Source organism: Thunnus albacares, chromosome 5, assembly GCF_914725855.1.
Source record: "Thunnus albacares chromosome 5, fThuAlb1.1, whole genome shotgun sequence".
Taxonomy (NCBI): domain Eukaryota; kingdom Metazoa; phylum Chordata; class Actinopteri; order Scombriformes; family Scombridae; genus Thunnus; species Thunnus albacares.
The window spans coordinates 9679679-9706261 of NC_058110.1; the positions used below are offsets into that span (position 1 = coordinate 9679679).

At 39.4% G+C, this 26583-nt stretch overlaps 1 protein-coding gene across 4 annotated transcripts; it reads right to left on the reverse strand.

Moving 5' to 3' along the window:
• Positions 1–347: 347 nt before the first annotated feature.
• Positions 348–24495, reverse strand: trim33 (tripartite motif containing 33). 4 transcript variants are annotated; one of them, XM_044352749.1, is made up of 21 exons: positions 23854–24495; positions 18404–18522; positions 16429–16582; positions 15905–16037; positions 15229–15345; positions 15008–15122; positions 14192–14338; positions 13452–13569; positions 12805–13088; positions 11762–11956; positions 10437–10493; positions 9985–10185; positions 9515–9647; positions 8919–8982; positions 7967–8120; positions 6772–7205; positions 6229–6340; positions 6073–6147; positions 4469–4621; positions 2384–2434; positions 348–1100 (listed from the first exon to the last, which is right to left on the reverse strand). In XM_044352749.1, the coding sequence occupies exons 1-21, from the start codon at positions 24449–24451 to the stop codon at positions 879–881; spliced, it is 3636 nt and encodes a 1211-aa protein (XP_044208684.1). In that variant the 5' UTR covers positions 24452–24495; the 3' UTR covers positions 348–878. The 4 variants fall into 4 exon arrangements, with proteins under 4 accessions (XP_044208684.1, XP_044208686.1, XP_044208685.1 ...); XM_044352751.1 differs by lacking the exon at positions 10437–10493; XM_044352750.1 differs by lacking the exon at positions 2384–2434.
• Positions 24496–26583: the final 2088 nt, after the last annotated feature.

Here is a 26583-nt window from a genome sequence, read left to right on the forward strand (position 1 = left end):
TAGCACCATCACCAAGTCAATATTTCAATTTGTCCAGTACTTTGGTTTATGAATAAATACTTGAAAAATGAATAACATTCCATCAGTTTCTGCTTTACTTTGTTTTACTGATAATCAGCAAATGTTATCGTAACTGGTAAACATAACTATAACATAACTGCTTTGCCTTAGTACAGCCTCACAGACCTGCTAGCATGGCTGTAAACGCTCAGTCTTGGTTGATTCTGTGAGCATCACAATAAATTCCTTTTACCTCCATTGTATTGGTGAGAAACTTGGGTGAACTAACCCTTGACGAAATCTCTGGCAACCCCAACCGTACTCCACACCACGCATTTTCTTTGATATATTTCAAGAACAGGTTTTATTGATGACGCACCCAAACATCTATACTGTAGGAATACCTTCAGTGGGCTAGATTCTCTTATTTACATAACGCTTCCACAAAGTCATACAAATACTTGGTAGGTTTCATGTCAAAGAATAGATATAATACATTAAGAACTGGGAACAGGAGATTTATGTGTTTTATAAAGCAATTGTCACAACAAATCTACAAATAAAATGTTTGATAGAAAAGAAATGAAAACAATCATTAACTTAACTACTTCAAAACAAGTCCTACTTCAAAATCTGTACAAGCACGTTTTTGAGCGTCCATGAAATAAGGAGGGAATGCAGCTCTTCTGTGTTTCTGTCCTCAAGAGTTCTGATAAAGGCAGACGTCTCCTGTAGTTGACAGTAAATCTTTCAAAGGCAAGGATGAGATAAACCAAGCAGTTTGTACAGCGAATCTCGTCCTTTTCGTTTGCTGCCTCAAACAAAGGACAAGTGTGGGACGTGGGAAGACAGTTTTTCACTTCTCTTGTGGTTTGTTCTCACTTGATGTGGACCACTTTCTCATCTGTTTTTAATCGTTTGCGTCTGGGCTGTATGAAGTCCTCCCCGGAGTCGTCCGTGTCAACCTCCTCTTTTTCCTCTACTTCCAGAGACTCGGGTTCAGGTGTTTCAGGGAAGCTTTGCCCTGGAAAGATCTCCTGCAGCTTATCCTCAAAGTACAGACTCACCGCCTTGCCGGATATCGCCATCTCCGATCCCGCCTGCCGGAGGAGGAGGAGGAGGAGGAAGGGAAGGGGAAGGGGGTGGGAGAAGAGTGATATGGAGAAAGCAGGGTATGACAGTTCCATTGAGCGGGAGGAATGAATGGGTTGAAGCAGGGAGGAGGAAGAGGAGAATGAGGAGACAAATTAGATCTGGTTAAGACCTCTGGTGGCAGGGTGGCCCCGGCTCAACCTTGCTGTACAGAGCAGAGATATCCTGCCGCCCCAACCCCGTCCCACTGTGGCTCCATGAAGCATTTCCACATTTCAGAGTTTCACAATTTGGCTAGTTTTGAAACACTTCAATACAATTAACAGTCACCAAACAAAAATTTCTATATAAATTTAAGAGCGTGTTCACACCAGGGCTGTTTGAGGCATTTCAGATTGACTCTGAAATGTCTTCCAATTAGTTCAGGGGTCACAAACCTCTAACTAGAATAAAATTTGAACCAAATATAGGAAATTGGCCTTAAAGGACCAGTGTGTAAGATATAGTGACATCTAGTGGTGATTGTCACATTTACCTCTGTAATGATTAATCAAACAATATCTTATTAAATAAACCCGAGCACAAGATTCTCCGTCCTCACGGCAGAGCTCTTATTAATTATTTCTACTGACCCTGCGTTATGACTGGACATTTATTTACTGTATTCAGTGGTTAAGCAGTTTTAGGTATTTGTTTGCTAAAACAGGAAATTAAAAGTAAAAGAAGACTCCATTTTACATATCTTGCAAATGTCTTGCAAGTTCACATCACTTTGAACTGTAGGCGGACATTCTGTATGAGGGAATGAATTTAACAAATGTACTGACAAAGTTAAATTAGGGCCGTACTGTCGTTTTTGGTTACTTTTCAATTACTTGCCCAGCCCTACATGCATGTATTTTTCATGACTGAATGTATGTGAGAGGCCCATAATTAATTATGGCTTACACAGCCCCTCATAAAATGAAACGCAGAACACATCTACATTACATTATATTTTAGAATCACACCCTAACAGTAAATGACCTGGACTCAAGACCTTTGCAGTAAATTAAACCAAATAAAAGACATTTATAGGCTTTTTCCAGGACCTCAGAACACCCTGTGATATATCACACTGTTCTTACCACTTTTCATTAAGATGAAAAGCAAAGTTCAATCAATTTTTTCAGCCTTTTTATGTGTAATTTTTACGAGTCTGCTGCTCTATATTAAGGTCAGGGGCAAAAACATTTCTTGGAGCCTCAGTGGGAGGGGACAGGACATCTGTGCTCTATTTGAAACGGCTTACCTGCGTATTAATCTGTTTCTCCTCATCATAAACCTGGATTATTCGAGACATCTAAAAAGGGGCAATAACATTACAACAAAGACAAGTGAAGCAGCAGGGGGGGAAGAAAAGAGTTCACAGCACAGGCAGGTTAGATAATAACCGATCGGAAATCTGTTTACGGCCTACTGTGCTCAAGCCTGCAAGGAGTGCATCACCAAGTCGTTACTGCAGAAATTAACAGCAAGTGACGTCTGCATTCAGTCTACTTCTTTAGTCTGATTAGTTAACAGGCTTCAGGAAACACTACGAAAAGAGTGACAACTTTAGTTTAACTAGTTTATATATCTGCAGCATATTCTCTGTATGAAATGTCAGCTCTTATAAGTCTGTCTTTGATGTTTCTGCCGGTAAATAAATGCATTATTTAAGGTTCTATATGTTGATCATATATGTCAAGAATGTTATCTTTACAGCTGATCTAATTACAGGAATGAATCAATCATTGATTATGTAACTGTGGTGACTGAAAATAGTTTACACTTGATGAAAGTATTAACATCATCAAAGGCTTCAATTAACTGGTGCTTTTAGCACTGCCACTCTCCAAAGGCCTCCATCATAACTTCTGATGGCCTTTGAACAACATAATTTTCATTAAGTTTAAGTCTGTATAACTGGTTGATTGGCAGGTTTTTCTCGCTATCTTTTAATTTTATTCAAAGCACTCAAAAAGATCACAGCAATAACTTTCCTTTTTAGTTAATCTAGATTTTGTAGATACTCATTTATCACTACTTTTTCCTAATGCTCACATCTAGAAATGAAAAAAAAAAGATTTTTGTTTTGTATGTGTGTAGGCACTGATTATAAAAGATATTACCCATACTTGCCTAATTGTACAGCAGGGATTTTCCTAAAGCCACTTTTTGTTCATATAAAACTGAATATTAAACAAATTCTTTAATCATACAGATTTAATTTGTTGTAATAAGAATTGTTTCACAGGTTTACAAGCCTCTCATTCTGGGAGATATAACAATGGAAAGAGCTTTAATCTATCTTGAAAATCTAGATTAGTCACATGAGTGATTAATCACCAATTAATGACTTTAAGATTTGAGTAATCTAATTACAGTGATGAAATATCTTTCTCTATATTGTTTAATCATGCAAACTAAAAACTACACAACATCCTTCACAAGACCCTGCTTGCTGTTAATTTTGGTGATATAATAACATCATATGTATGGTGAGGTTGTCCTGCGGGGATCAGAGCCTGTCCTATCACCATTAGCTAAATGAAGTGAGGTCTCAGGGTAGTCTGAGGTGTTATTCCAGACACCACTTGATCAATAGAAGCTCCCTCATGTGGTTGGAAGGTATAACACATGAGCATATACAGTATACTTTATAATAGACCCATACTAGTGACATATCAAGCAAGACTGTATGTAACTTGGGTAATAAACTGTGTTCCAGTACAGACAGAGGGCATCAAAATGTAAAGAAGCAACATAAATAAATAATATACATTCAAATACACATTTCCCCCCATGTGAAATATAAGATAATCAAGTGACCACAGCCATCCATTAAAAACCAAACTTTTGATTTATCATATGTGATACAGACAGTGTTAACAGGGTTCGGACAGTGTTCCCGCAGCCATGTGACAAGAGCACAATGACGCCTTTACACTACAATCCTCTGTCAGCCAGTGTTAGTAAGTGGACAAAACTGGTACGCACACAGCAGGCTCTAAGCACCACTTCCCACTTCCTTTTCCAGTGTCAGGGTTTGTCTCCACATTAAGGTTAGACCAATATATTGGTTTGTCAACACTGGCCTTCAGTGAAGTGATATGGTATATCTAACACTGCTTTATAAACATTGTTTTATTTATTTGTGTCATTGTTCACTTATAATTATTCATTTAAAGGCCTAATGTCTTAGGCTTGTGTTTTTGGGGGTAATCTGTTTACAGTCTTTGAATTGGCTCATTGCAATTTAAACTTCAACCCATATCAGTCTAACCCTTGTCTGCATGCACACATACAAGCAGATGCCATTCCCCACAGCAAGCTTAAGACTCATGCTGCTCACCTCATTGTACTTTGCACAGTTTTTGAAGACCAGGCGCATATCGGACACAAACTCCTGGATGGACTGGTAATACTGGGGGCTCCGTAACTGCAGCTTCTTCTTGACTTTCTTCAGGTCCATGGGCTTCTTGATGATCCTGTAGTAGTTGGGCACCTAGGTTTAACAAACGTGGGTCAGACAATATCTCTTAACTATGTCAGGGGATGACTGTTTCAATTTGCCTTGAAAATGTGAAGCGGGGGACTTGCATCTTGGTAGAAACAACAGAAATATAGATAACAGACATCAACTCCAAACAAGGGTTTGGGAAACTGCAATTAGTACAACTTTTTGGCCTTTAAGGAGAGTTGGGATTTTATGCCATGTGGTGGTATGAGAACATGGAAATAGAGCTTCTTTGTTGTAGAGCACTGTTTCACTATACAGCTGTTGAGCAGCCTGATATGCAACCACCCTGTAGTGCAGAGAAATATACACTGGCGTACATCAAAGTAATGGTGAGATATTGAGAGGCCAGAGACCAGACTGGAGACCAGAGAACCAAGTTTTTATAATGTGAACTGGGTCTTACAAATGAACATCTTGAGATGTTTTTGTTTAATACTGGGGCTCATTTCAGACTCCCACCCAGAGCTAATCCCCATAATGCAACAACCTGAGAGTAACTCACACAAACCACATTTAACAAAATCTAAAATATCCCTTTTTTGTTTTTGTAGTGGGTGAGGATCTGAATCTATCTGCCAAGTGTTATAGCTGTAGCTCTCTCTAAGATCCAGATACTTTTAGGGCAGAAGAACAGAAATATTAGGAAGGGCTTCTAGCACCTGCAGAGTCAAGTGAATCCCTTCACAACCACTCATTTATAAGATGATATTTATGGCATTTTTTTTCCTTTAATTAATGAAAAGGTCTCTCCTTTCAATCATCTTGAAAACACATTAATCAGACCTGATTATGATTACCAGTGACCCGCTTTGCGAACATGCAGGCGATGTGAAATTATGTTCATTTGTATAGCGCTTAATCCCAAGCACGTCTCAAGGGATATTATGAGCTCATAAAATAATAAGGCTACCAAGCACCAACTAATCAATTATTAATCACAGAAAAAAATGATACACAGTGTGCAATAAAATAAAGAAAAATAGCAGCACACGGGACACAAAACACTTGCTGCCAGGATTTTGTGTTGCATTTTGAAATTGTTCTGATTTCCAAAAAGGATAAAACATGCTTGTAATTTAACTAAAAGTTACAGTTTGTTCAAAAATTAAGTAAACAGGCATCTATTTTTTGCTTTGAAATTCCAATTAGCAACCGTGTCTACTTCAAACATCTTGATGCACATCTGTTTGGGCAGGACGACAACAAGGAGGAGAGTGGATGTGGAAAAGCAAAGGAGTAAAAATTAACCTGTGTCACCACATGAGGAGAAGAAGGAAGGGAAACCTTTATGGGATCAGGAATGAGGCCAGTAACTGACTAACTGGTCAAAAGAACATCTTACAGGACCTGGGACATCACATGATGCAACTGGCAGAGCTGCGTGTGTGTGTGTGTGTGTGTGTGTGTGTGTGTGTCTCTCATGTGGAGCTACTTACAGAGCTAGGAACAGGTTCCCTGAAGCCCACGCTGAGCTCATGACAGAAGATGTACAGCAGGAGACGTTCACATCTCTGCACAGAGAAGATGAGAGAGAATTAGCAGTGTAGCAGTAACCATAAAGAGGCCTCTGAGGATGTGCACGCTGTACTGACCCTTTGGTCCTCAGGATTCAGGTCCTGCTCTCCTTTGATTTTCCTGCTGTCGTCACAGTACTCTATCTCAGGACTGGTTAGACTCCGGCAAAATGTGCAGAGAAAGTCCCCTCTGAGACACAAACATCACACAGAGGACATTATGTTACCATCATATTCTGTTTAACCTCATCTGCACAGTCAATTAACACCAAATGATTCAAGAAGAACATTGTGGAGTTTCTTCGGATAGTGTCTTTCTGCTAGTACAGCCCTCTTACTACAGATCAGGTATCAACTATGTCAATATCTAAAACATGTTCTGGTTTTACGGTTGCCTCTGTGTTGTTCTGCACGTCTGTTTCTGTTCTCTTTTTCTGCCTCACTGAAAACAGTCTGTCTGCCATTAACCATAATGGTCAAATTCTATTAAACCTGGAGGTGTGTGAGTTTCCTGAGCGGGTTTGGACAGTCAAAGGTTTGGACACATTTTCTCATTCAAGAGAAAGGGAAGGTGTGTCCAACCTTTGGACTGGACATCAGTCACTTATGCTGACCACTTACTTAGGGAAGATTTTGATGGTGGGTACGTGGCATTTCATGTGGAACACCTTGGGACAGTGGTCACAGCACAGCAGGTCACCACCGTTGATACAAACAGCACACCAGTCTTCATTGGGGTCATCTTCCTTCCCACCCGGATTGGCCGATTCAGCCGACGCCCCGACCCCTTTTGTCTCTGCCCCTTTGTCCAAGTTTCCGTTAGTGAGCCGAGAGCCTGCGGTGGTGCTGCTGCTGTTCTCAGTGGACGACGAGGTAGTGGAGGTCATAGTGGTAGTGGACGTAGAGGAGGTGGAGGTACTGGAGCCATTTAGTCCAGAACAAGGTGTCTCAGACTGGGGCTCGGTTTTGATGCGCTCCCCTAGAGCCTTGACAGCATCTTGACCTGCAGATACGACTCCCAATACAGGGAGAGGGCTGTTCTCAGGACTGCTCATCTGGAGGAAAACATACACATCAAAACATAAGACCGTTTTCGGATTTTTGTTTCATTTTCACACATATTTTCCATTACAGTCTGTAAGTATGGAGCCCCTGAAGGAACAAAAGTCATTAACAGGCTATCTGATAAGTAAAATTAATTACATAAATAAGTCCAAGTTTATCTCCTCACTTTTCTTATTTAATCAGTCATAGCACATGTAAAAACTGTTATCCATTTCCCCATTTTTTCAACACTGCATTTTCCATCTTCCTCATAGCCTTTCAAATTTAATTATATATTAATAAAAAGGGCATATCAAAGATCGATGGATTCTGTCTGGATCATGCACAAGTCATTCATGCATAGTGCAGAGCGATGTGGCTGAAAATGTAATCACAATAAATAATAAATGTCCAAAAGCAATATAAACAACAATATACCCGTTGTTTGACATTTCTTACAACGGATATTTATGTTTTGGGTAAGACCATAAATGACCAAATATTTCTGGTCAACAACATCATCATCTTCAGTTGGATTTACACTTGTCAACACGCGGTTATCACACTCTGTAAATCTGTGTTCCTGCACAATATTCACAATTAGCTATTGCGACAGTGCGAGTCGTATCATTATGTAAGCTGACCACAACCACAGTGCTGCACAGATAATCAGCTGTCAACACATATGGTAGATTAGTGCAGTGTGATGTTATCACATTCCTAAACCCTGAGGCTTGATTTAAAACTAATGGAAAAAGGACTGTATTCATACCATGCAAGCACTCCTCCCTGCATCTTTGCCTCGCTCCGTCTTCAGAGAAGAAGCTGGACAGTTGTAGCTGTCATCTGTACCAGGCTCCTGCTTCACCCTCACCTGCTCCACCGCAGCTCCGCCTCCAGGCCCCGCCCTCCCCGCAGAGCTACAGCTTAAACACACACACAAAAACAAATCATGGAGAACATTCATGCAGTTTAAACTCATAACAACATCAAATCAAGTAACTACTAATTACAACTACACCCTTTTATTTCATTGAGACTATAGTATTAGAGATACATTTTTTTCTGCTACCATCTGACATTTCAGTTTAAGCCCCTTAAGTTCGTCCTTCTCATCGCCCTCTTATCCCTTGTGCACTTTCTTCTCTTGTTCTCCCTCAACCAGTTTTCAATAATCATATCTAGTTTAAACTTTGAATCATACATGATTTTTGAACAAACGTGTGTACTTGCAAACAAGCAGCATCTTGTGATGTGCTAGCCCGTGTTCTTAAAACTGCTTTTCCGGTCAGTCTACAGTTCTGGTATCAAGGTGTCAGTGATACTCAGCAAATGTAACATGATGAGTTGGTGGATTTATCTGTTATAGCTTGAGATGAAAAATCTTATTGTGGGTGTCTAACCTCAGTTTACGCACAGACTGTATGCACAAATCTATGCTGCCCTCTGGTGTCTATCCTACATCCAGACCCGCAAACATTTGCTGCCTTAATGCTGAAGCTCTCTGCTACACCAAGGTAGTCAAATGAAACCAGTAATCACTGTAGGTGTTCAGGATTAACCTAAACTTAGCCAAAATCTATGACTTAACTATCAAACACTCAACTTAAGTTTGTCCTTGGATAATCTATTTATTCTGTTAACTTGGAATCTGACAATTTGACAACTAGGAAACATTTCCACACAATATTTGAATAAACAGAAAACATGTCATATCTTCTTACCTTCCTCTGCTGCCTGTGCTGGACGTACTAGAAGGTCGTGCTGGTGTGTGTGAGTTGGACAGACCTACAGACAGAAATGAGGAAATAGGTGATAAATATGTGGTAAAGCAGCAGTGATCACTTCTTATGTATTGTACAAAGTTTAATTTCTCTAGTTCAATATAAAAATGTACACAGGATTTAAGCAGGAACTAAATTACTGACATTTACAAGTAAACAGTATAATGAAGGGATGGATGGAACACTTTAAATATTATTATAACATGGTAATATCATATAGCATATAATTATAAGGTACATTTCTGGAAAATGAATTTAGGATGGCTTATACGTTAAATAATTTAGTTTTAATACTTTTGTTGCTGTCCAGTAAGTATATTTTATTATATATTACATTTGATTGTGACTATTTTACATTCAGAGCCAATGCATTGGCATTTGGACCTGTATCTGAATCCATAAAGTCTGTGACGTTGTCATGAATCTGATCAGGCCAACTTTAGCGAGCATGAAGTAAAGACTGAAAAAAATCTTTAACAGGAGGTTCAGTTTGATGTGAATGAGAGATGCTGTGAGGGACATGAAGGTGTGGATACCTGAAGATCCAGGAGAGTGTGTGGACAGTCCAGGTGACGGGTTCATGTCAACTGAGCCTAACTGATGCTGCGTGCTGGCTGTAATGTAGCGAGACAGGATGTGTCCAAGGTTGCTGGAACCTGCATCCTCCAGCTAGTGATACCAGAAAACCACAGTGGTAAGGAAAATATTAACAAAGTTACTCAAGATGTCTGCATTTTTACAAAAGAATTAAGGATTCAGTGAAAATGAATGATTTTTTTCCCCTTTCTTTTCATTCTCTCTAATTTGTTTATATTGCATATTTTAGAATTTCTCCAAATGTACATAAGACATTCATTCTCCTTTGTCTCAAAATGGTCAGATTCCTAACTTTCTTTTTTTTTTGTTTTAAATTGGCAGACAAAATACTATAAGTGGCAGGTGGATTAAAAAATGTTACATGTCCTACCCTGCTTGAAACAAACATACTTGGTTAGAATGTGCACACCTGAATGGGCGGGATCTCAGGTAGGCAGGGCAGGTTCTCAGGATTTGTGACGGAGGGAATGAGCTCGATGGGACCTATGATGGGGCTGGTAGGGCCGCGGTGAGCGTGGGCACCAGCCATACTGGCACTGGTGGGACTTGTGGGGTTGGCATTGTGAAGGGACGCCACCGGGAAAGGGCCTGCGTGCCCTGGGTTGGAATGCTGCACAGAAAAAGAGAGAAGGAGGGATGGAAGAAAAGAGAACCATGGGAGGGAAGGACAGTAACAGAAAAGGGGAGGGAAGAAAGGAGGAAAAGAAGAAAGGAAGAGAGAAAGGAAGGGGGCAGGAACAATTGACAGGTCACTCGCTTTGTTTCATCAATGTTGTGAAAACACGATGGTTGCATGATCATGCATTTGGGTGAGAACACATGCTACACAAGACACAATAAAGTAGGAAAAAGGTGCCAAACCCCTGATTGTAGTAAGAAACGAAACCTTTGGTGGCTCATCTCAGATTCTATAGACATCTGGACACAAAGACAAAAGGGGCTGGATATAGTGGAGGTTTCTCTTACCTAGTCTTACATGCAGGCAGTAAATGTACATTTTTATACTTGACTTCAGAAAATAAACAGCTTTATATGTATAGATACATCTGTGAGGCAGTGCTAAACTGGACTGAATGAGGAAACAGTACCTTTGCACCCTTCTCTGAAAACTTAAGTGAAATAACGTATTTCTTGTTAAACATCTGTTTTAGTTGTCATGTCTGGATTTTGGTTATGGAAGGTCAGGTATGTCAGTATTTAAATCCAATTTTTTAATCAAACGTAAATTTAATTTGCCATGTGTATGCTCAAAATTAAATTATAAAAACCACATTTAAATGTTTGAAAATGCGATAAAATTAAAACTGAAAATAGTTCTCAGTGTATTCCCACCTATAACTCTAAAAAGGAAATGGGCGATACATTTTAATGTTTTTAAACTGGCAGACAATATGCTACTTAAACTTGAAAATAAAATGCAAACTGGAATTTTGCATTTTAGTTCAGACAAACTGATTTGCATTTTCATTTGAATAACAGCAGCTTTAAGTCGAAGTAATCTGCCTTTAGGCAGATATAACATCCTTTTCCACTGCAGAAACTTAACAAAAACAATGTTACACATTGAGCCAATATTATTTTCTCACTTAAGTGCATAACATTAACAAACATTTTTGATTAGGATTCCTTAAATTTGTTTTCCAAGGAATGGAAATACATGTTCTGAGTTGCACTTTTTACAATTAAAACCTGTTAATGCTCTCTGGTGACGGACAGTAACGGTCTTACTGTTAATAAGAAGTCAGCTTAAGAATCATTGTCTAAACAAAGCATAATAATAAATAAAAATAAATTAAATAAAAATACACACAAGGAAAAGTAGATATATCTGTTAGAGCCTGACGACGCCTGCATTTCTACAGACTAGTAGAATTTCAGTGTGTGTTAGTGTGTGTTAGTATTGAACAATTATCCGATGCATTACATAAAAAGGATGCTCAAACAATATACTGCAAATATTGTATATTGGTTTGTCAGGTAGGCTGTTTGGTTGTTTCAGCCCAGCCTTGCCTCGTGTATCTATACAGTAACTGCTGTCACACTAGAAGTGACATTTTGGGTTAAACAACGGTTCAACAGTCACATTTGCGTCATCAAAACATCACATGTGAAATCCTGTATAAACACCACAATAGGATCTGTTCATCTGTTTCCATACATTGAACCCAATGTGTGTTTGTGCTGACCTGTCTCTGTAGCTGAGGCTGCATCATGGTGGGATACTGCTGTCCGTTATGTCTCGGCTGTGCTGAGGGCATCCGGCCCTGTGGCAGACCCGGTAGACGCATGTGGTGGGATGACGGGTACATGGGGGGACCTGGCCCACCGTTCATACCCCCGGGCCCTCTCGGGAGCTGCTGCATACTGATGAGCCTTGGAGGCTGGTAAGAAATCACACATACACACAGAGAAACAGTGTGTGGAAATCAGATCACTGGATAAACACGACCATGGCAAATAATGTAAACAGGAAGGAGTATGCACGCACATCCAAACCGAAGCCGGCAGGTGCTGGGCTGAAAGTGAAAAAACAAAGAAACAGCTCGCACACTGCAGGGCTCCAATGTCCGATTGGAATTTATTGCACCAAGGTGACATTTCGAGCACACCTGCTCTTCATCAGACTCAAGGACGTCATCTTAAATATATACATGAATACAAGTCACATGATGTAGTCATGTGACTTTAAACTCTCATGCGCCAAACATACATACCAGGGTCAACAATACATACATACATAAATACACACAAAATAATACAAAAATATATAGTGTGTATGTATATGATCATGCACATAATTATAGTAGTGTACATAGTACTGTATACAATAAGTTCAAAATCCAATAGTGTATGACAACAATCAATAAATCTCCCAAGGAAAAACCTTGTCTGTGCTACATAAATAAATAAATATGTACACACACGTACTATGAATAAATAATAGATCAGAATTTGCTGGTGTAAGTTCACATTAAATCAATTGCTAACAGAGAAAACAATATGTGCAAAAGTATGCAAAAATATATCATATGTACAAACATTTATACAAAGATATCTGTAAAGAGGAAAACTTAAAGTAGGATATCTCAGACTAACATCGGGCTTGCAGGCCGTCATTAAGTAAGGAAATTACTGGCGAGGTGCCATTAATTGTCCTATAACCGGTGCAACATGGTGAACCAGAGAGCAACATCTCCATCTTGTTCCACAGTGGTGAATGTTTTCATACCTGCTGCTGAACCATGGGCGGGCCGGTCTGTCGGGCGTGCTGCTGGGACATTTGTGAAGCGATGCGCATCTGTTGCTGGATCTGCTGCTGGTGCTGCTGTTGTTGTTGCTGCTGTTTTTGCTGGGCGTAAGCTGCCTGCTGCATGTGCTGCAGCCGGAGCTGGGCCAGGTTGATCTGTCCTGGGTGTTTGCCGGGGTGACCTTGACCTGGTGAAATGGGTGGTCCTCCTACCATTACACCAGGCGGTTGCGCAGGCGGAGGTGGCTTCTCAATTACCAAATTACCTGGAAGTAGAAGAAGAGTAATGACAGTGAGCGGACTTCAAAGCAAGAAGTGCACATGCAGTAGACATCTGTGAAATATTGTATTTATACAGCAGCCGCAGGACGCATTAATCAATTTATTACTGCTTAATGTTCAAGCTGTATATGGCCCCTGTATAAAAACGCAAGATTTAATCTGGCAGGCTAGATGATGGGTATCATGCATAAATAAGAATGCAAAGACTAAAATATCAGATGAAACAATTTAAATGGCAAATTAAGACCACTCTCATCTCAATCTTGATTTGCATAAGTCAATAAAAACCTGAAAGTAATGTTTGATGCAAAGAAATATTGACTGATGAGGTAATAGATTCCTCTCACCTAGATTCACCACGTTTTTGGCCCAGAACGTGGGGTCACAGAAAAAGCGCACAACTCCATTGGCCTGGGGCGCTGGCTCCAGTCTTGCCTTGAAGAGCTGGCGAAGCTGGAACAGAATCTACATGCACGCACACACACACAGAATAATTTCCTTTAGTCGCTAAGCCTGGCTATATCAGAGCAACAAATAGCCCATTTGTTAACATGCCCTTTGGGGGCATTACTCCACAATCCCACAATAAAGTTATCTCAATTATCTAATTTGCTGACTGTCTTGTGGTAAGTAGTCAAATCCATGTGACAGAGGCCAACCAAAAAAAAAAAAAAAAAAAAAAAGATCCCATCCCCGTAATGTGGGACAAAAAGCTGGTTCTGCAACTTCACATCTAGACAAGACTGGGCCGGCAGTGTACTTCAAAACAAACGTCATGATCAGAGACTGATACTCAAATAAAGACTTGCAGGGTAGCAAAACATCAGTAGCTACGAAACTTCACCTGACAATGATGACGAGGTCTGACGCAGATACAACTCAGGCATTCTTCAAAACAAGAATTTAACACTGGAACTAATGCAATTCCCCTGACGTACAGCAGAAATCTGCAGTCCAATCAAAACCAAATGCAGTTTCTTCATGGTTGCAAATCTGTCATGTTGTTTGTGAGGTAAATTCTGTTTTGTTTGGAGTACACTGTCGGCTTTTAGCCTCTGAAACCTCTGAACATCTGGGGCAAACATACCGGCCTCTTGCTGTAGAGAAGTGCTGTGCTGCTGCCAGTCGTGATGGCCCAGTGGCAGAATTTGAGCACATGTTGGATCTGTTGGGCAAGCTGGGTTGTATCCTTATGTTGAGCCATAAGCCTCATACTGCGCTCTTTGGTCACACTCTAGACAAAAAGTGAGATTATTCTGGTTAGGGGACAGCTACTGAAAGAGCCTGAACACCACAGTTTAATGAATGAATCCAGACCAAGACAAATCCCTACCCAAGCTATTACAAAAATGTTAGCATATGCATGGAGATGGATTAAATAATTAGATTTGATAAGATTAAAACGTAATGATCCCCGTGGGAGCTTGGGTTATTGCAGCAGTGGATAATAGAGTGCAGCAAAGAAAAATAAATAAATAAAAGCACAGCAAATGGGGAGGTGGTCAAGTATTAAACTGGTTTTAATGATAGAACTGAGTAAAGATATGAAGGCAGTAGAGCATGTGAGAGAAGAAATCAATGAAAATGTGTAATTCATAGCATCTGAGAGCATGTTCATCAAAAAGAATCTATCGCTACATCGAGATATATACACATCAAATAAATGAGAAGATGTGAGTACACTGTGAAAAATGTACAGCTGGATGTCACATCATATTCATCTGTGCCGACACATGAGTAAACTTAGTATGTTCTAGTACAGGACCACAATGCACAGGCTGAGCTCTCATAAATGCATATAAAAAACTGTTATAATAAATGAGTGTAATAATATTATTGAGTGTTTTTTTTTTTCAGCAACACGCAGCTCTTGGCCAGACTGTCTTGTATAATATTCTCTTACCTCCAACTGTTGCAACAAGGACTTGCCCTTCTTGTTGATCTCGTTTATTAGAGTAAACACTGCAATTTTGATCTCATGCTCCACCTTCTTATGCGTCTCACTCAGCTCTTTTAATCTGGATTAAAAAGAACACAGTAAACCACTTAAATTAAAGACACTAGCCACCTGTACAACTGCTGACTGCATTGGAGGAGAAGAAGATAGTGATGAAAAACCTTTACCTGCTTTGCACCTGAGAGACAGAGTAATGGACGTAATTCTTCTTTTCTTGTAGTTTGGCCATGCTGGTCTCAATGATGCCTTTCTGGTTCTGGAAAGCCTCCTCCAGGAACTGGTACCTGAGAGTAGATGGGTAACAAACAAATAGTCACCAACAACTTTCAAAGAACTGAATGATAATAAGTTTATTAACTGCATGAATCGTTGTCAATGTTGAGACACTGCATGTGATAATGAACTATACAAATAAACTTGACAAAGCCCAATGTGGGAAAAATGACTTAGCCGGGAAGGATATAATTCTATTGTGTATTAACTGCACTGTTGTCCTTGTATTATCTCTGCTGCCATAAAGTTGACTAGTGTCTTTGTTTGTGACCAACACATCTTGAAACCTATTTGCCCAAAAATTGGTCTTTCACGCCCCCAGTTACACAAACATAAAGCTGGTGTGTTTCATGTTTCAGCTCTCTGCAACCGTTATGTACTGAATTAAGCTGAAACCGATGGCTGCCTGCAGAGTAGACAATCAATCAAAAACCTTATGGTATGCTGTGGGAAATGGTGCAAAATATTGACTACTGGCAGAAGTAAGTCAAAAAGATATTGGTACCACACCAGTTAAAGTTAAAATGGTGATCCATTAGAAATAAAACAAGTGTTTGCATGCTGAGCTACCTGTGCTCCTTGTGCTCCAGCAGCTGGCAGTCCCTACAGGTCAAAGTGTCACAGGTCTCACAGAAAAGCTTCAGTGGCTCCTGCTTGTGGATGGGACAGAAAACAGGTCTCTGTCCCGGCGTACCAACAGACTCTATAGACACACAGGAGAGAGGACACCAGTGATGCTCAGCAGGCGAGAGAGAAATAAAAAAATTTATCATTGAATCTGGTGTAAGACGGAGCAATAGACAAAAATAGACAGTAGCAACAAATGAAGGATTTGTCAAACCCCCAGTGCTTATTTCAATGCCAGTTGAACTTTGCAAAAGCAGACAGAGAACGCCTCAAAAAACTCCGGTCAGAGCTTCAGGATGTACGGTCTCCCCAGCTCAAGGTACCATCCAAGCAATCAGACTCTGCTGCACTGTTGCCATAGCAACAGCCTATAAGCAGCACCACATACACAGTGCTTCGACTGGGGTTTATCTTATTACGGCTTTTGCAGTTGGTGCTTCCTTCACTGTGAGGGTCAGCCATCTTACCGGAGGCAGCGTCAGCGTCCTCCTTTGTGCGAATCTTGTGGTCCTTGGTAATTTTGACCCTCTGGTGAGCCTCCACGCAGGTCTTACACAGCCATTCTCCACACTCCACACAGAAGCCTATGGTTCCTGCATTGTCCTCGCAACTTGTGCACACCTTGAGAAGATAACACCAATGAGCATCTAGAAGTCTGGACAGAATCAGAGCTGAGTCATAGTCTCTGTATTAGAGCTGGTGCTGAAACAGCTTTAACATAGATGTGCTTGGATCATCAAATAATGTTGCCTTGATATCTGACACTTTACTTTAATAAAGCACGCTTTGGGACAACATAAAACATTTCCAGGCTGAAGAAAAATGTCTGATGTGAAAGTGCTTACTTACTAATACTAGTAGTTCAGTGATGTTTTGAAAATTCTGATGAAAATATTAAAACCAAAAAGACTCAACAGTCAACACTGTACTTAGATGTACTTAATGAACATGTATTATTTATTTTGACAACTTAAGGGTCAGGAGTTACAGTCCTTTGAAAAGTGAGGTCTGATGGTTACACTAAATAAATGGTCATGGGTCTTTTACAGCATTAAATTGTTTGTTTGAATTGGGAGCTTTAATGGACGATGCAAATTGTGTGTCTGACTAACAGATCGAGAGGTCAAGAGACTGAGGTTTCACGAGACAAAAGCCAGTGTAATCAAAACAATTGCATGCCATCTAGTCATGTCAATATATGGTGGTCACAAAAAACAAATATATCTATAGATGAAAGTAGCCACATTAGCTCAGATCCTTGGCAGATGTTATGTTATAGTATATGTAATAAAAGAACAACGCTACAATAAACAAAACAAACATGCCCTGTTACTGTACTATTTCCAGATGGACAGATGTCCCTTTTTGCCGACTCAAAACAAATTACATATTATACTGCTGCTGAGGCTTTTGTTAGCTCCAATACAAAGCATGGTGGGCTCCTGAATGCTCTGACCATATTGTCTAGCTGCCATATCATAATTGTTATGCAAAAAGCTTTTTAGATTGAGCTTGACACTATAATGTCTGATACTGGCCCAGAGAGGTTAAATATTTATAATCTTGGACAAACAAGAAACAAAAGAGTAATTCTTGAAGATGTCTGAAGAAGACTGGAATAATATCTGACTAAGTCTTCCAGCTGAAGATCTTGGCAAGAATCCTGCTTGAAGAAACTAATCAATTCTCTGTGACTGTAAAACTGAAAGTTATACAGATCTCTCTCTGGGACTGGAACAGTGCTGGAGGCAGTGCGGTAAAAACAATGGCAGACCATTTTTTATCCATATCTTTAAATTTTTATAGTGGCAAAAAATGTTGCTGAGAAAAGGTAAACATTTGGTATAAAGGTTGATTTCTTTTTATTGTATTATATTGCTGCAAAGTCCCAGACAAACCTGTGGCACAGGATGAACGTCTCTTTGAAACACTCTTGGCAGCCATCAATTATGTCATCACAAAAAAATGGATGTAGGCTTGTCATCCCAACAAGAATTACCAATTATTACTGAAATAAACTGGAAAACAAAATATAACTTTTGTCTTTAATATATAGGGAACATTAAAGACTATAAAATGGTATGTATATGATCCAGTTAACTGAATAAGGGAAAATGATGCATGTCACTGCACTTGTTGCTGTTAATGTCAAAGCCAGCTTTGCTTATTATTGTTACTAAGGCTTTACGTAAATAGTTCTTGGCCTTTATAATCATTCTGGATAAAATGAAATTGGTGCATATCAAGATACAACTGCCCTTGATCATGGCAAAATAAGACTTTGCGTTCTCTTTGCTTTGATAGAAAATAAAATGTCAGAGCCCCTAAGGTTGTGCGAAACCCATCCAAACAGTAGAGCGAAGCCTACGAGGCGAAGCGCTGGAGGTGGACACACATATTGAACAAAGCAACCTGGCCCAAAGGCCAGCTGTTTTGACATACCTGTGCAGCCTTTTCATCAGACGTGCTGGTAGCCTCTGTGGTATCTTTGACAAAGTAGTTGTCAATAATATCACTCTGTTTGTAGTCCTGGTGGCACACTGTACAGCGCATAACGTTTACTAAAGACAGAAGAGACAGGACACAAAAGGAGACGCGAGTCAAATGAGGTCAAAAAGGCAAACACTGGGATACACGTTCAATGCTTGGTGATATTTCTTTACCACTGTGACAAGTACATATGTGAGCTATTACATGACTTCTTAACTCTGGGCTAACAATACTCCTGCTTCAAACAAACGAGGATTAATAAGAGGCCTTAAGCAGACTTTCAGCTAATTTCCATAATTTCCTTTAGGTAAATTCCTGTTGTTATTAAAAATTCTCTGCACCGTGGGACACGCATTGCCTATTCATGGGGGCTAATTGATTTAGCGCTTGTCTCCAGAAGATTCAATCTCGTCATCCTTGGCATTTTTATTAGAATATTAAATCACATGGTCAAACAACGAGGACTGTTTCACTTAATCATTTTAGTTGGTTTCGTTAATGGAATTAGTTGAATTACTGCTATAATCATACACCCCAACAAATAATTAGTTCAGTGCATTAACTTTGACACTTATTTTCTAAAGTATAATAGATAATATAGATAGATAACAGATAAAGTATAATATTATGCATAAAATTGAACTTCACATGAATGTTTTAAATTGAGTCAGCATAATATGTTGCCACTCCTCTACCTCATAAACCCATAAATTTCCCCCTCACCAGCCAGCTGAGGTAAAAACCGGTGTAAGCCGGTTTGAGCCAGTCTACACTGACTCGAGCAGCACACAGCCGGTTTGTGTAAGCTCCAGCTGCATGGGTCCCCCAGTGATTGGTTGTGAAAGCAGCTGGACTGGGATTGTGTTGAGAAACCCACACTCATACACACATATACACACACACACACGTACAAAAACAAATGTACCACACAGCTGTCACTCTGAACTGAAGTAGTCTGCACTCAGCTACAGCTCTGTATATATATACCCCCGCCCCTCCCACTCCCCCCCCCCCCCCCCCCCCCATATCAACACCCACATATAAAATTGAAACCTCATTTTAAACAGGATTTGGTTTGTGTTTCCCTGCATTCATACAATATACAAACACTTCTGCTAAAGAAAATATGACGGGGGACTTTAAACTTTAACAGCATATTTTAACCCCAATAACAAACTGGTTTGACCAAATCAGGCTATAAATATTAACAAAGTCGTCACACAAGTGAAAAGTAGCACTAGACCAGAGAAAGCTGCCAAAAGAGTGTCAAATTAGGACCAAGATGAGACCAAATTTCCCTGAAATACAGGAAAATAGAGGAATCTCAAGTGATCTCACTTATCTTGGGTTAGGGTTAAGAGGACAGATATCATGACATCAAGATTGCTTGGTGCAAGTGTTCACTTTTACTTTATTACGAAAATGTGGAAACAACAAAGTAGATTTAGAAATTTGGCTTTGATGAATTAGACTGTAATATGAAATGGCAATTATTAAATCATCTTTGCAGAATATTTTCACAACCAAGCAATAAGTAATGTTATGAGGAAAAAAACATTTATTATCATCATCATCAGGTAGTATTTTGCAACTGGAACTACTGGAAACCAATAGTTGGTTGCTATTGGTTTCCAGTAGTATAAAGCCACACTGTTCTGTTATTTCTCCTCCCTGTGCATCAGAGAAAGCTTTCTTTGGACACACTTGATAGGTACTTCTGGATAATCTAAAGCCTATATTGGTAAGAAGCTAAACAGCATTTCCCATTACATGCTGCTGCCGGTTACTACAGCAGGAATCACAAAGCAGAAGTAGAAAGTGAGCACGACTGCATGAATGTTTGGTCACTCCAAGGAGGAAATAGTGAGGTTGTTTGTGAATTCAGCACAGTCATCTAGCTTTTACATTTCCTAATTTGACATACATGACCTCAGAAATACACTTTGACTCATTGTCTATCATGTAAAAGCTCTAACAATAGCACAAATTCTAATTACTTATCACTGGCCCTCTTTCCTCTGACCAGGTAAAGCAGAAGGTTTAATACTATCAATCAGTAGCCTGGGTAAATATTGTGACCTGAGCAGGGATGGCATAATTTGTAATCCTTTAGATAGAAGCTGTGTTAATCAGTGCTTACTAACAAACTTTTTGTATGGTTTAACTGTTAAGGTGGAAGTAGAAGTCCATTAATAATTTTCTAAGATGTTAGGGCTTTTACAAACTGTGGACCGTAGCGTGGAAAGATCAAAACACTTATAATGTTAACGAAGAGGGACGGTTTAAAGACCCCGCCTTCTAAAACCCCAGCCTGGAGTAAAATAAACATTTGAAGTGAAAACATTTTCACCTGTCAATTTCAAATTGTAGGGCTGAGTCAGATCATCTACAAAAGGCAAATAGAACCATCTCCGGCCGCTAAAACAACATATTCCAGTCTACTCCAGAAGCAATCCTTTGTGGTGACAGGCAGTTCTGTAAAAATTAGACCATGTGATACTCAATCTGTCCTGAAACCAATACTAATGCAATTCCTGAAAACAGCATTTAGACCACATGATATTAAGACTCTCTGCTGAGACCAAGACTTATACAATTATAATCACGCTGGGTGGCAGGTACTGTAACCATGAGACACTTGTAAGAGTCCCTTCGTTCAACTTGAAATACAACACTTATTTTGTGTACACATTGCCAGCACTCAGGTCAGCTTTAAATGGATGATGTGGTTACATTTTCCAGTTCTCAACTAGGGCTGCAAATAACAATTACTTTCATTATCAATTAAATCTGCCAATTACTTTCTTGATTAATCAATTAACTGTCTGGTCTATGAAATGTCAGTAAGTAAATGGCTGTTAAAACTTCCAACAGCCAAAGTTGACGTCTTCAGGCGTCTTGTGTCCGACACACAGTCCAAAGAGATATTCAGTTTACTGTCATGTATGACACAAAAAAGTATAAAATTCTCACATCTGAGAGGCTGGAAGCAGCAACTATTTGGCATTTTTGCTTAAAAAAAGCTAAAGCGATTATTTGATTATTAAAATAATTGCCGATGAATTTTGTCGATCGACTAATCAATTAATCGACTAATCGTCGCAGCTCTATTCACAACTGAAACAAAATTATTCTCCGACAGCATGAGCATGAAATGAGTCCAGACACCTGCCATTATAACATCATTAGGTTGCTCTACCAAGTGTCAACTAGGGGAACCTAAAAGCTGAGGTTTAATTTGCTGAAGTCCACCTACAGAAGTGAGGCTGTGTGAGGTTAATTATTGATTGAACAGGACTAAACTATAGAGACAGTGAATATATCTTTTCAACCTGGCCTGTTTTTACTGACAGGAAGTGAGAACCATGCCAAAACTTTAGTTTTACTTCAGCTTAAATCTGCTCTTTGGTACATCAGCTGAACTGTTGTTGACTGACTCTCTGAGCTTTGGTGAGGTATCTGACAAACAAACTTTCTAAAAATGTATTGACGTGATGCAGTCTTCTAAGTGGATGCTGTGCCTCTTAAAAGCAAGAAGGTAGCAATCATGTTGATGTGACATGGTCATGTATGCAGTTACATGCCATCATAGATTATTAAAACAGCTTTAACTCTGCACATTGCATTTACTTAGAAAAAATAGAAACTTCATCTTGCGAAAATATTTCATAACTATGAGATCCTGATTTTATAATTAAGATAAAGATCTTTTAATTGCCCAATCCTGTCTTACCAATCAAAATAAAAATCAATCCCAAGGACTTTAAGATGCCTATGCAATGTTGACACACTAATAATAATACCATCACATTACCAAGTGACATCTCCCAGTGTCTCAAACCAAGGAGGAGATAAAAGCGGATTAAATTAGGTAGCAACTTCGTGTCTCTGTTCTCTCAAATTGCAATGACTAATAACCACCTTAACCTTTCCTCATAATTATAAGATCAGGATTTCATGAGATCTTTACTTGTACTTATGAGATAGTAAGTCATAATAATGAGATATGGAGGTCATAATTATGAGATAAGATCTCCAATTTTGTTTCCTTTCCTAATTGCAATGCTTCCTTAGCTTCAACCATGACCCATTAGTAGAAAATAGTGCAGATATATCCCATATTTTGATACCTGCCATTTAGATAACTACATGTATATACTGTATCTGTAACATGCATAACATTTAGAGTTCTGGGAATCCAGTGTGAATATTTTGGCACATATTAATAGTTATTAACTACTGCAGTCATTCTCTTCATTAGAGTATGGCCCTCTGTTAACTAGCTGCTACTGATTAAGCAGCGGTACATCATCAGTCTGGTCATCTAGCCGTTATCTACTAAAATATAAGAAGTCGTTACAAAGAAATATAGCTACATTTCTGAAGGGAGGGGGAAATATATAGCTTAACCCTGAGAGAGACTGGCTTGCTGGAAGCCATTGGAAACTTGTCAAATCAATACTGCCTTGCTACTGATCATGGCAACTACAATAAATATAGAAGAGGGCTGTTGCAAATGGTTTCGGCCCCATCACTGATTTGACATATACAATATTTCACAACAGTCCTTTTTCCCCTCAATAAAAACTCAACAGATTTTTGTTTTGAATCATTTTTGGAGGTGATTAACTAACGTTAGACCACTGACTGGTACCAGTCACAGATACTGGCCAGCTTCTCCTGCGCAATGCAACAGCTGGTCAGAAATTCATTAATGTATATGGCCGCATTCACACCAAATCCAGCAATGTGGCACCTTCCAGCAGGGTTGTGCAGAGGTGTGGACGTGTTTATTTGTGCTTTAGAACTTAAGCGTGAGAAAATGAGGTTTTAATTATCTAATTCACTGCTTTGTTCTGGTTACCGCCTCTCCCTCTCTTCATTCACTGCCTAGCTCGCTCGACCACCGCTGCTCTCCATCTCTGCTTCTCTTTTTTTTTTTACGATGAGTCGAGAAGCCGGTAACAAAGTAAACAAGTAAACAAGGTTCTTCTTCCAGTGAGCATCTTCGGTCTTATGTGATTGACAACCGCAGCGTGACATCAGGTTGCGTCTCGGTAAAAGTTGATTGTGGTTCAACTTCTTGCCGGATGGCCGCTGCGGTTTTTTGCTGCACCCCATGCGGTCCCTACTCCCACAGCCTAAACGCACTCCCTCCATTCAAATGAATGGGAGGACTGGCGTTTTCCTCAAATTGTCGGATTTTGCATGAATGCGGCCTTAAATCTCAGATCAGACCCCTGCCTCGCATTTATCTCAATTACCACCTGAATTATACGAAGGCCACCTGAACCGCCTTCAACTGATGAAGCCTGAACCTGCACGGACAGCAGTTCATCTGACATCAGTTTACAGAGCAGAAGACAGTTCAAGGTAGATCTACTTATTATTGTAAAACTCACCTATATGTGTGTCAGTTTGCCCGTGTGGTCCAGGCACCTGTACGCTTATTTGTCTATCTGGTTGCGGGATACATTTTAGGCAAAAAGAGTGCAGACAAGGCAGAAGTTTTGGTTCACAGTCTCGGCTCTGAAGACTTTGTTTACACACTGCGCACTTATCCAGTAAATTAACGATAGTGGATACTGGTGTGGCCGCCGTAGCTGTAACGTTAGGAGGGGGGGACATTTCAGTGGTGAGTCCGCCAACAGGAGCCTCCCCAGGAGCCAGGGCTTCAGCTGCCGCCGGCTCTGTGTTGGTGCTGCTGGCCCCAGCAGGGCTCACGGCGTTGCTACCATTGGCTTCCCCTCCCGCTCCAGCAGCCGTGCCGCCGCTAACGTCCACTCCGCTGCCGCTAACGTCCCCTCCGTCGCTAGTGGGTGTAGGTGCCTCGTTAGCGTTATCACGGGACTCCATTTCTTCACCACCCTTTGAATTCGCTTCTGTGATTACTACCGCATTTTCGGCTTTTGCCTCTGACTGTTCGTTATCTTGCGCTGAAGGCACTGAGTCCGAATTAGCAGACGGTTCCATATCCTCATCGCCTTTGTTATCCGCCATCTTCCTTCCTCTTTGAACCGCTGCACGTCCTGCGTAACTTCTCGAACCAGGAGTACGTTTATTACGTCGTGACGTCACACGTCGATGTCGTTTATCAGTTTTTTTTGGCTTGTTGACTGAAGAAATCTCAACTGTGGTTGAGTAAATAGTCATCATTTATTAGTGCTCGTATCTACCCTCACTTTTTATTACTCTGGAAAAATGTATTGTTTGAATTGACTAAATATAACAGGAGTTTCTGCCCCCCCCCCCAAAAAAAAACACACAGAACACATCATAAAAAATCCAAATACAAAGTTACACACAGAACATCAGATACACCCACAATGTCAATTAGAAATAATGTAAACTAAACTAAGCTCAGCTGTGTGACTCAATGGTCACACAGCTGATTGGTCTTTGTTTGTTTGTTTTTTTTATTATTTTGACCAAATTTTACGTTCAAAAATCCAAATTCTTCAGCAAAAAGCCAAATTTTTCAGAGCTGACTGTCCATATCAAACAATACATCTCTTCAGTATCTGAATGTACAAATAAAAAGCTCTTAAAACCTATAACCGCTGTAAGTGCGGGATATTTTCTTGAGTCAATAATCATGACAGATAACCATTAAAGGCCATGCGCCAATCATTTTTATTTTTACTTTAAGGAAGATACAGAAATAACGTTTACTCAAAAAGGACTATATTGAATCATTTCCAACATATTGCAACATATTGAAAGTCATCTTACGTCATTATGGGAGGAGCGACTGTATCACAACCATAATTAATGGTATATAAAATGGTTCGGTTGTAAGACTTGTAACTAATGGTGGAAAATACCAAGAATTGTGAAAACAAGGAGGAGTCTTAGAAGATAAGATAAGAATAAGCTCCACAGAAGGAGGAGTTGAATTGGGTATACAAGCAAGTGTCTGTTCCATGGACCAGCCTTGTATTTTACTCAATACACAATAATTTTGCATTGAACTCTGCCGGATTCAGTGGTTTTGTTTGTTTGTTTGTTTGTTTGTTTTCAATTGTTAGAATACCTTGATATTTGGGGTAAATATATTGTGGAAGACCTGAAGACTTATTGGCCCAGCTGAAGGATTTTTTCCACAACATAAGCTTTACAAGATATTTATTTATTTATTTATATTTTAAGTATAAAAACTAAAAATAAATGTATAAGGGAAATAATCCAGAGGGGCACAATTTGTAAACCTGCTCTGTATATGTTTGGAATAATCTGTATATTGGTATAGACTGGGAAAAAAAACGTGGTTATTACTCAGGATTTTTGTTGTTGTTTGTTTGTCTTTTTGTTTGTTGGTTTGTTTTTTGTTTCAGTTAAGGTGTGAGAGGTGTTTCTGAAAATATTACACAGGTGTTATCCAGTTAATTCAGTTATTATAAAATACAGGCTAAATGTTGACCCTCTTTGTTCCTTCTCTCACCACAGATGAACTCAACTCAAACTTTAATTGTTATTGTTTTGTTTGTTTGATTTTGTTTTTTTACCGATGTAATGCTAGCCAAGAAAATGTATGTTATCAATATTATTTCTTTATTAACAAAATTCCATATACACACCAGCAAATTTGCAAAACAGAAAGCCAATCTTACTTCATGTCCGACTTAAAATCCTACCTGGACACTAAAATACTGCACAAGCAGTGGATTTTCTTGAATTAACAACTTTGAATTACACATTAAGAATGTATTGGCTCAAAAAGTTCCTCATATATTCTGATTCAAAATGGAATTTTATTCCTTAATCTTCTGTTGCTAAGCAATAACAATATCAAAAAACTTGATTGATTGATTGATTTATTGAATGGAACAGTGTGCAGTTTGAAACATTAAAGATGCACCAGAGTTAGCTTGAAGCTAATTTGCATCTGTAGTCCCCAACAAAAAAACACACACACACACACACACACACACACACAGCACCTCTCAAATGATTACACTTCCATAAACAGATGCTATTGGTCTCTCATTTGCAAACACAATTTTTTCTCCACATAAATTCTTTATTTGGAACAACATAATATACAGTACCAGTCAAAAGTTTGGACATTAAAGTGTGTCCACACTTTTGACTGGTACTGTATATGTGTGTGCATATTCTGTATATGTATATAT